At 41.5% G+C, this 10,618-nt stretch overlaps 1 protein-coding gene across 1 annotated transcript in view; it reads right to left on the bottom strand.

The window, feature by feature from the left end:
• The window catches only part of LOC103379923 (kinesin-like protein KIF21A), a 33,735-nt gene that overhangs the window by 7,646 nt on the left and 15,471 nt on the right, over positions 1–10,618 (bottom strand). Inside the window, exons 3-24 of the mRNA XM_025056055.1 lie at positions 9,944–10,126; positions 9,505–9,645; positions 9,206–9,337; positions 8,351–8,518; positions 7,623–7,738; positions 7,320–7,515; positions 7,037–7,226; positions 6,864–6,930; positions 6,152–6,355; positions 4,906–4,981; positions 4,712–4,826; positions 4,022–4,210; positions 3,619–3,818; positions 3,425–3,532; positions 3,265–3,333; positions 3,037–3,185; positions 2,453–2,597; positions 2,109–2,303; positions 1,919–2,020; positions 1,629–1,794; positions 1,117–1,137; positions 392–449 (exon numbers count right to left, since the gene is read on the bottom strand). Of these exons, the coding sequence (XP_024911823.1) occupies positions 392–449; positions 1,117–1,137; positions 1,629–1,794; positions 1,919–2,020; positions 2,109–2,303; positions 2,453–2,597; positions 3,037–3,185; positions 3,265–3,333; positions 3,425–3,532; positions 3,619–3,818; positions 4,022–4,210; positions 4,712–4,826; positions 4,906–4,981; positions 6,152–6,355; positions 6,864–6,930; positions 7,037–7,226; positions 7,320–7,515; positions 7,623–7,738; positions 8,351–8,518; positions 9,206–9,337; positions 9,505–9,645; positions 9,944–10,126 (2,990 nt within the window). The remainder of the gene's footprint in view (positions 1–391; positions 450–1,116; positions 1,138–1,628; positions 1,795–1,918; positions 2,021–2,108; positions 2,304–2,452; positions 2,598–3,036; positions 3,186–3,264; positions 3,334–3,424; positions 3,533–3,618; positions 3,819–4,021; positions 4,211–4,711; positions 4,827–4,905; positions 4,982–6,151; positions 6,356–6,863; positions 6,931–7,036; positions 7,227–7,319; positions 7,516–7,622; positions 7,739–8,350; positions 8,519–9,205; positions 9,338–9,504; positions 9,646–9,943; positions 10,127–10,618) is intronic.

Genomic DNA, 10,618 nt, shown 5'->3' with positions numbered 1-10,618 from the left:
CCAATTAATTTAGAACTTGAAATGACCACTTCATTGTTATTATTGTTAAGATTTCTCTGCTACATCTTAGTTGAAAAAAGTAATGTTTGGGTTCAATCCTAAAATGATGACATTACACTTCTTGTTTTTCTGGTTTTTTTAAGTGATTTCAGTTTAGTAAGTTTATTCCTGATCAATATTCTAATATAAATAAAAATTCTTATTCTTAGAATCAAGGTTGAAGCGTCCTGTGGCAACTGGACGTAGATTTTCTAAAAGAAGACTTCGTCTTCACTTCGTTGAAGCCTCTTGGATGAGAACTGTTCAACCTCGACCCTGACCTGGATGATGAGAATCTTCATAGACATATTCTTAGAATCCTTATGTTTCCAGTGTAGTGAAGTGAACTTACGTTCCCTCTGCTGACGGACTCTGTGCAGACTCATCACTGCTGCTGTCGTCACCGTTTTCTGTTAAACAATATGAACAAAATAAAGTTGTAGCTACGACAAAACTGATGTGACTGTTCTAACGTTTCCTTTTCTGTTTCTTAGCAGGTTCATCTTCTAATACACATTATCATATGTTTTATCCTTTCTTTCTGATCCACTAAAGAACTAAACTCTCTGCTGCCCAAACTGGACGTAGAGAAGATGAGGCAGGGAAGCAGATGAGGGCGGTATCAGAGCCGGGCCATGCCGTTTTTAATCCACAAACTCACTGAGCTCAATGTGATTAAATGGATTAAAAACAGAGGGTGAGAGGTCAGAGGTCAGAGGTCAGACAGGCAGCCAGGCTCTCAATGGGTCAGCTGACCAACAGGGGTCCCAACAGAGATCAAATATATTCATGTTGTACAGTTCCTGTTGAAAGGGTCTGGGTTTGTTACGGTGCTAAAGCATAAAGGCTGTAGCACATGGTAAGATGGAGGAGGAGGAGGAGGAGGAAGAGGAGGAGGAGGAGGAGGTGGTGTGTGTCCAGATGAAGGGAAGTGAAGGGTCAGCAGACAGATGGAGGGAAGTCTGGTTGCATTGCACCTCATGCGCCTGTTAATGTCTGTGTTTCGTTAGTATTCGAGTACAGAGGGAAGGAACCATGCATTCTTTACACAGGGAAGTCTGATGTGATTCCACTTACCAGCTGGGATGTTACCTAGCTCTGTGAAAACAGAGGAAAACGAAACAAAAAAAAGGGGGAAAAAAAAGGAAAAAGAAAAATGGGGGAATAGAAAAAAAGGCAGTGCACAAATCAAAAACACTTTCCCCCGAAAATCATAAGACAAATAACTCAATAAATAAAACAATAATTATAAAGTGCAGCTACTGTAAAGAAGGCATCCTCCAGAACAGAGGCGAGAAAAAGATTTGTTTAATGTTTACTTTTCAGATATTTATCTTTTCAGCCTCTGTTCAGGAGAAGGCCACAGGCGAGAGAGCATGTCTGTTTGTTCACTCATGCAACTGACCAACAACTGAGTCCACCATCAGCAAATGCACGGAAATAATTAAAAAATACGTTTTCCATAACGAAGTCTGACTCCAGTGTTTCTCCGTCAGTGCAGGTGGTGGTGGACTGAGTTAAGGCAGGTGTCTCTGTGTCTGTTCAGCTCCTCTTCTCTCTCAGGACAAACTGAGAAATGCTGTTTCTACCTTGGAGAGCGTTTCCCAGCAGAGCGTCCAGCTCTGGGTTGAACTCCGCCTTTTCCTTCAGCATGTGGAAGAGCAGCTGGTTCTGGGTGGCGCTGGTGATCTCCGTCTGTTTCAGCCTGCCCTCCATCACCTTCACCTGCGACTCCTTCTGAGCCGCCTGCAGACCCTGAAGATGGAAGAGAAGCATAAAGTACGACCAGGTATAGGTAAATACAAGGGTAAGTCAAAAAGTTCAAAAAAATAATTCTACAAATTATAAAGAATTTTTGAGGACTGTCAGGATCCATTACCTTGTTGATGGCCATAGACATGAAGTGATCGAGGAGGAAACGAGCCTCGACCAGGGTGCATGAACCAATCACAGCAGAGACATCCACGGTGTCACCCTCCTCCTGGAATCAAAGAGTACATTTGTGAAGCACTAAAAAAAAATTCCTGTTAAAAAAATAAAAATCTGTGAACAAAAATAAAGTTCCTCACCTTGGTTTCCTCCATCTGCATGATGTTAGCCTGACAGTCTGCGATGCTGTCGTTGATGTAGTCGATGTTGGCCGTCAGGGCGTCCACTTCTTCACTGAGTGGAACTACGGTCTTCTCGGCCTCTGGACTTTCTCTGACCAGTCTGTCTTTCTTCCTGAGGACTTTTTCTTTACGCTTGGTCAGTTCCTCTCGTTGCTGTAGCCACACAGATAAGACGAGACCACGTCCCAAGTCAACAGACATTATTAACTCCAACAGCAATGATCTACATTACATTATAAAAGCTTCAGCTGATAAACCTCCTCCACGTTATCACTCAACTGTGCGCTGCATCGGTACGTTACCTTGAGAAGACGATTCATGTCGGCCTCCATGTTCGAGATGGTCATCCTCTGCATGATGATGTCACAGATCCTCCGCTCCAGCGACTGCCATTTGGTCCGAGCTACTCTGGTGGAGTAAACGCCTGTTGTTCGCCTGTAGTAGGAACTGCAACGACAGAAAACAGCTCAGATGTACAGGCTGCTTTGACCAAATCACTTTTTTACTGCAGGGATCATATTCAATAAAATAATATTTGGTATTTTAAGACAAATCCAGGTAAGGTGAAACAGTGGAAGAAAGTTCATAAACTTAATTAAGACATTATTTTATCGCTCACTTTTAGGGATTGGATTTTTGGATTTTTTTAATTCTATTGTCTGTTCCTCACGGCATCAATATGATATTTTTCTGATCTGTTATTACAACCTAACAATTTATCATGTTAGGAAATATCTTTTTGATAGATTTATGTTTTTAGATAATAGGTTCGATCATATTTGACGTGATGTTAGGAAATATCTTTTTGATAGATTTGTTTTTAGATAATAGGTTTGATCATATTTGACTGCGACTCCTTTTGTAACAAAATTAGACGAAGACTCACCGGTTACCATTGGGAGCCGCACTGCCAGATGGGTACATGCGTCCAGACGGAGGTCTGTGGGTGGAGTCCTGGACTGTCTGTTCTGAGAGATTGACCTTTCTGATGACCTTACCTGAGGTCGGTCTAACCTGCCTTCTCAGAGCGGTCACCTGGACACACACACACAAGGAAATGTGAGCACAGCTTTAGGAAGGTACACTGCTTGTCATTGTGACACACTGAGCTCACCTCCTCCGTCTTCCTCCTCAGGATGAGCTCCTGCTGTCTCTTCTGAGCCTCCAGAAGCCTGAGTTGATGCTGAGAAAAGAAAAAAAAAACAACAGCATTAAAGAAAGAAAGATAAAGTGAAGCTGATGAAGTCATAGAAGAAGAAGAAAAACTCACTAACCTCTTGCTTGCGCTGGTCTTTCTTCAAGGAAGCGATTTCGCGGTTCCTGCGAGATTCATTCATCCTGTTCTTCTCCTGCTGCTCCTTCATCTGCTTCATGAGACGGACCTGCGTCAAACACATTAAGACCTGTTAAATATGTAATCAGATTACCCCGTTACATGATCTGACCACATGAAGATGACGGACTGTACCTTGGTCTTCTTCATTTCTGCCACATCCATCTGAAGCTTCTTCAGCTGCTTCTCGTACTGCGACTGGTTCTTCAGCAGGCGAGCGTGCTCCTTCTGGGCCGACTGGAGCTTCTGGAGCTCCTTGTTCATGACACTCAGCTTCTTCTCGTATTCAGCCTTGATTTTACGAGCTTTGTCTTCGGTGCCACTTTCCACTGAATCTGAATTAATAACACACACAATACTTCATGAGTGTACTTCACGCTGTGCACGCTGTTGTCAAAAGGTTGAATAGACAATTAGGAGACACTTGAAATGAGCTGATTGAGGACATCTGAATCTCATAGACAACTCAGTTTAGCCCAATTGTTGGAGTGTGATGGGTTTGTTATCGAGTGACTCGTTCCCTCCTCTGGCCTCTTACTCATGTTGTGGAGCACACGGTCCCTCTCCAGTTGGGTGTCCCTGATTTTGCACTGCAGCATCATCAGCTTCTGTTCATACTGCTGTTTGAGCGTGTGGAGACGCCGCTGGCTGTTTTCCAGCTCGTCGATCAGCTTCTGCTTGATTGCAATCTCACAGGTGATGTTGGCCAAATCTGCCTGGTAGTTCTCTGAAGGACAACAGACAATGTGTTCTCAGTCAACATGGTGAGCTGGTCTACTTCAAAACATTTACAGTCACAATTAAATTATTGCATTTTGCACTCTACTTCAAAACATTTACAGTCACAATGAAGTTATTGCATTAGACAAAAAAAAACATTTTATACTAGTTTTTGGGTCATTCCTCCATCATTTGAGCTTATTTTGTGACAACAAAAACAATTATATTTGGCTATTAGGTTACTTTAACTAAGCTTTATAAATGTCCCATTTTTATTTTTTTTATATTACATTTTATTATTTTTATTCAGGATCCGACCTATTGAAAATCAGTTCAATTTTAACCTTCCGATGTTATTAAAGCTGCTCATTAATGCAGCACAGAGAGCTACACGACAACGGTACAGTCAATCTCAATCTACAAGCCCAGTGCTCCCTCTAGTGGCCATACTGTACTATAGTAGACTACAGTAAGAGAAAAAAAAAAGAGTCATGAAGTCATCTGTCACCTTTTTCATCAGACTCTGAGTCTGAATCTTCTGAGCTCTCCTCCACGTCCATCTCATCTTCTTCCTCTTCCTCCTCCTCCTCTCCCTCTTCATGGTCACTGCCTTCCTGGACATCCTACACACCGAGAAAACAACAGAATAGAATCAACAAAACAAATAAAGAAAACAAAATTCATATGAAGTGTTATTCCTACCATTTCTGCGTCCTCACTGACTTGTTCGGTTGTTTCCTTCTCCTGCTCGATGTCAGGAGCGTCCTCCTTGTTGGCACTAAGAGATTTTAACAAAATGAGGAGTCAAAGCAAGTTTTGACCTTTTGATTTTACACATGCAACTTAATGACATGTTTACACACGTGTTTACACACGTGGAAAAACATAATGGTTAATATTTATGCATTATTTTATTATGTCATCTTAAAAACAGAACAACATTTATAAATAATTAAACATGATAACTGATTTAGTCTTTTTAGACTTTTTGGGGAAAGGCAAAATGCTGCAGAGCTGTTAGCTGTTTTTAGTTTATTCCTGTCATAAATACTTTTCTGTTTTAAAAGATATTTGTTCAGAGAATCAGAACGAAAATTTTTAAAAAAGCATGAAGGGAAAAATGCAACATCTGATGACAGATGAACCCACTCCTTAAAGCAAATCAGCTGCATAAATACTACATTAAAAATTCAAGCTGAATAATTAAGTTTGTGCTTGGCCGTTTGTTTTTCAGCTTTGCGTTATTACAGAGGCAAAAAAAGACAGAGAGAAGCAGCAGGAAATGCAGTGACGCATCATGAGAACCAAAGGATGATCGAAGGAGACACAAACACCAGTGTGGTGGTTTGTAGTGACAGTGAGCAGCTGCAGTGTCTATGCAGTGTTGGTCCACACATGTCCTTACTCCAGGTGAAGACATTAACCTGCTAAACGTCAATGAAAACTGGGAGAGAGGTTGAATTAGGGGAAGCAAAGAAAAGTGAGAGGCGACAGGAGGGTGGAAGCTCTGAAACGTCAATGAACCTCAACCTCCTCCACCACCACCTCCTCCCCTTCCTCCCTCTCTCTCTCCTCCAACAGCTGCTGGAGTCTTCACAGGGAGGGGTGACAGGTCAAAGGGAGAGAAGGAAGCAAGAGATGAACAGAGGAAGGAGAAATGTAGGGCAGAATGGTCAGAAGAAGCTCCGCGCTAACAACCAACCCTTTCACCCCTCCACCCCCCACCCCACTCCCCTCTGTTTAATCCTTTTTTATTCTTCATGGCAGATCATTTGGTGGTGTTCATTTTTTTACCAATTACTCAGTACAAATACGTTTAGTGGTCTGTGTGTATTTTTTGATATATTATAAAAATGTAAAACTGTGAAAAGATAATTCTCACACCACTTCAACTCAAACTCTTCCGAGCACCAAGTGAGTAACAAATGAGCACAACTCTTCTCACTACCTCTTCTTTTTCTTCTTCTCCCGTTTCTTCAGCTTCTCCAGGTCTTTCTTGGCCAGTTCGATGATGTCAGAGGTCTCCTTCTCAGGGGCCAACAGCGAGGTGGAGAAGGAGCCGGGACCTCCGTAGAGGGACTGACGGTTCGAGGCACGGGAAAGATTCTTCCTCAGATTCTCGTTGACGGCCTCACTCTCTAGGAGTTTGGCTCTGAGGACGGAGAAGACGGGGGGACAAAAAGACAAGGTCACAACAGGTCAACACTGTTTAAAGGAAACTGCCTGTAAAGCAAGGTTAGACATTTTTTTAAATTGCCAGGAGCCATTTATATGAGTCAGACAAAGTGACCTTCAAAAGTCTTAGAAAAACTCTTTCTCTCTTATAAAACATGACATGGAATTTAACTATTTTAATAAACTAAAAAAGAATGCTAAGTTTGAAAAAATGTTCAAAGCCGTTTTAGGTTCAAGGCAACCTAATATTAAAAACATTACATAGTTGTTGGTTGAACATTTTCACCTACATGCCACTAGGTGGCAGTGTAACTCAAGAGTGTCACATCCACAACACCTCAGTGTGACGATGAAATTTAACTATTTCATTAAACTAAAAAGGTGTAAACGATCATCCAGACCTATTTGATGTAGATATTTGTGAACCTGATCTGAAATATTGTTTTTATTTTTTTTTTTTAACATTTAGAGTCAGAGTTGTTCACCTGAGGTCTTCAATCTCTTTGATATAACCCTGAATCATGTTTCCAATTTCTTCTGTTCCTCCTTCACCTGGGTGACAAACACAACACACATCAACCAAAGAAGAAGAAACATTTGAAAAATAATAATAATAATAATAATAATTTCATATCATTTCATTTCATTTTTGTCTCACCCGCCCGGGCCAGGGCCTGGTTGGCCTGGTCACTGAGCAGCTGAGTCAGCCTCGCCCTCTGAGCGTCGATGGTCTCCTGCATGGCCTTCACTCTCACCCTCAGGTTACTGTTCTCCGTCTGCAGCATGGAATTCTCATGGAACATGTCACTGAAGCTCTCCATGCCGTCCTCTCCTGCCAGACGTTTACCCTGCACACACAGCGGTTCAAAGGTAGAGGTGGTTCAAATCTCAGAGTTGACGATGTCTGCGACAGCCGCGCTGGAGTGAAATCCTCCTCTCACCGTCTTGTACTCCATCAGCTCCATCTGTAGTCGAGCTATTTCTGTTCTCAGAGCGCTGATCTGCTGGCTGGCCTTGTCCTGGTTCACCATGACCTTGTTCTTGATGTTGCGAGCTCGGTTGGCGTATTTCAAAGTGTTCAGAGTCTCCATGAAGTCACGGTCAGACGGACTGATGCAGGCGATCATCACTGTTTGGCTGGGAGACGGATTATGGAGTAGAAAATTATTATTATTATTATCATTATTACATAAACATCATCTGAAATGGAGACAATAATCAAAGAAAGAAGTGTTTGAAGAAACCTGTTTCCTCCTAATGAGTCTTGCAGAAGTCGCGTTAGTTTGGAGTCTCTGTAAGGCACGTGTGAGGACCGCTTACTCCGGTCTCCCAAAGCACTGATTACATTCCCCAGAGCAAGCTGCAGAAGAAAAGAATGGAGGAAGAAGAGGTTCAGTGACGGACAGTTGATGTTCAGGTCCTGGTCTGTAGACCACAGCTCTGTTCTTGGACTGTAAAAGTCTTCTCCTTAATGAAACTGCTTAAAAAAACAAAAAAAAAATGCTACCTTTTAAATTGTCCTACATATTATCTAATGAAATGACCTTTAGCTGGAGTTGGTAGAGGTTGATACCTGTATGAAATGCAAGTGACTGGCAAGGCAAGTTTAATTTTTTTTTTTTAAGTAATGTTTTTAAAATACTTTTTTGTGTTCCTCCTGGCTTTTAAATCTACTAATTATATCACAATCAAAATAAATCAAAGTAATGTAATATACCCTTTGAATTCTAAAAGAATATTTACATGTATTTTCAACGACAGAAACATGAAATGCTAAATTTGAAAAAAAAAACAAAACTTAAAAACCGTTTTAGGTTTAAGTCAACCTAATGTTAAAAACATGACATAGCTGTTTGTTGAACGTTACGACCTTCACGCCACAAGGTGGCAGTGTAACTCAAGAGAGTCAAATCCTCGACACGTCAGTGTGAAGACTGGCACTGCAGCAGTGAGACGGTGGTTTGACACTCACCAGTCCACAGTTGATGGAGATGCCCTCTTTGGCTCGGTCCCCCGTGGCTCCGGTTCTCTTCAGTCTCTCTGAACCAGCCAGGTCCACGAAGTGGAACTTGGCCGTCAGCGTCTCATACTCGTCCATCTCGTTTCCATTGGAAACTCTGTTATCGGTCTCGTTTTCTTGCTGAGTCACACACACACACACACACAACCTCAATTAGTGAGACTGCATCACAGACAGTGTCTCCTGCGTCATCATGTCAACAGACACGGTCTTGTGGAAAATGACTGCAGGCACCGACTTACCTGAGAATATTCAGAGGAACTGCTGCTGCAGAGTCCACTGTTACAAACCTTATTAAATTACACTTAGGATTTAGATTAAAAAAACATCATAGAAATCTGGCTTTAATGTTAAACCTAAGCCTACAATATCCACTAGAGGTCAGACGTCTGACTTCAGCCTCTAAAATCTAAAATCCATCAACTCTGTTTAGTTATATTTTTGCACATTTTTCTTGACATGTTTTTAGATAAATAATTCAATAATTCAAACGTCTAGCTGCTGGTATTTGGTATTTCTGTTTCACAAATATGTCACACTTTATTACCCATTTGATTTGATCTTGATTAATCTTGATTAACTGTGATCAATGAGGATGAGAAATAATCATGATTAATCAACTCCTACCTTGTGATTAATCACATTCAGTCGTCTGACAGACACAAAAAAAATCAAATATTTTAACTCACATTTATTCCTATGTTTTTTGTTGTTAAACCTCATCACGTGAACACCTGACTTCATGGTTATATTTCAAATGTCCTGGTCGTTGTGTGTGTGTGTGTGTGTGTGTGATACTGCACTAACATTGTCAGAGGCACAAACGCGGACTTGGCACAGGTGGATGGTGAAGATGGCGTGTGATCTGGAGCTCTGCACGTTCATCTGAGTGCTGGCTGTGGTGCGAGACAGAGCGCCCAGCTTCAGGCACTGCAACATCTAAACACAAACAAAACAAAAAAGACTTTAATGTTTGTTCATTTAATAAACATCTGGCTTCCAGACGAGGTGATAAATGTATGACACAGGTCCTGGAAAAGTCCTTTACAGTCATTGAATGAGCTGTAAATCTGTTCTGTTTCTCTGTTTCTCCATCTGTTTATTACCTCGGCCTCGGAGGACACGGTCCGTGTGGTCACGCCCACCGTGTAGATCCCTCCTGTGGCGTCCTCGTGGATTCTGATGTGAGATTTTTGCTTCATGTCTCGTGTGGAGTCAAACAGGTCCAGAACCTCCTCATTATAGAGCTTTAATGAAGGCAGAGCACCAGAAAGTCAAGACGGAGCAGAGGTGGAGATGAAACTTTTATAGATTTAAAACAGACGAAAATAAAAAGGTTTGATGAGAAGGTTGAAATATGTCCATTCATTTTGTTTTATTTAGTAATTTTTTTTTTCATTTTTTTGAACTTACTAGATTAAAATTTTATTTTATCAATGTTCAATGTAGGAATATCAGTCAGTATCAATAGTTTTTTATTCTAAATTGAGATTAATAAATGACTAAATATCCATATCTCTGCGATGCAGTGATGTGTTTTCAGACCTCCAGGAACTGAGCGTTGATCTTGAACTCGGGCACGGGCCGTCCCTGCTCCTGGGCGGCCTGACGACGCTCCTCGATGCCTTTGAAGAGGTGGTGGACAGCACGTGGAATGATGCCCAGCTCCTCGTCCACAATGTTGACGTCGAAGCCCGTCCCCATGGTGTACGTCTTCCCTGAACCTGTCTGTTAGAGGACAGAGGAAAAAAACTCTCTTAAAAAGGCATGTAAAGTTTCAGTGGTACAGGAGTAGCAGATACTGTTACACAGGCCTAGAGTGCCCTCTAGTGGCTGTCAGTGTGAAAATAACAATCTTGTGAAATTATATATTTTAATGTATAAGTCGTACCTGAGTATAAGTCACAAACCCAGCCAAAGGATGAAAAAAAGTGGGACTTTTAGTCCAGAAAATACGGTATGCCTGCGTTATCTGAATGTTCAATGATAAAGTGGCTGTGATATCAGTTAATGACACTGGATATAAACAGTAAAAACATCTTTGGTTTAGAAAAAATAAAAAACCATCAAAGGATTTTTTTTCTGTCATTATCAGCAGTACAGCTGGGCTGAGCTGTTGGCTCAGAGCCAAGTGGGTTGGCTAAATCTAGATTATATTCTGTAAAATCCACAGAGGAAAACCAGTCTGATCTAGGACAGAACTCCAGATCCAGGCCAGCA

Source organism: Cynoglossus semilaevis, chromosome 6 (assembly GCF_000523025.1).
Source record: "Cynoglossus semilaevis isolate Cse_v1.0 chromosome 6, Cse_v1.0, whole genome shotgun sequence".
Taxonomy (NCBI): Eukaryota; Metazoa; Chordata; class Actinopteri; order Pleuronectiformes; family Cynoglossidae; genus Cynoglossus; species Cynoglossus semilaevis.
Note: the sequence above shows the minus strand (reverse complement) of the source record. Positions and strands in the feature narration are given on the sequence as shown.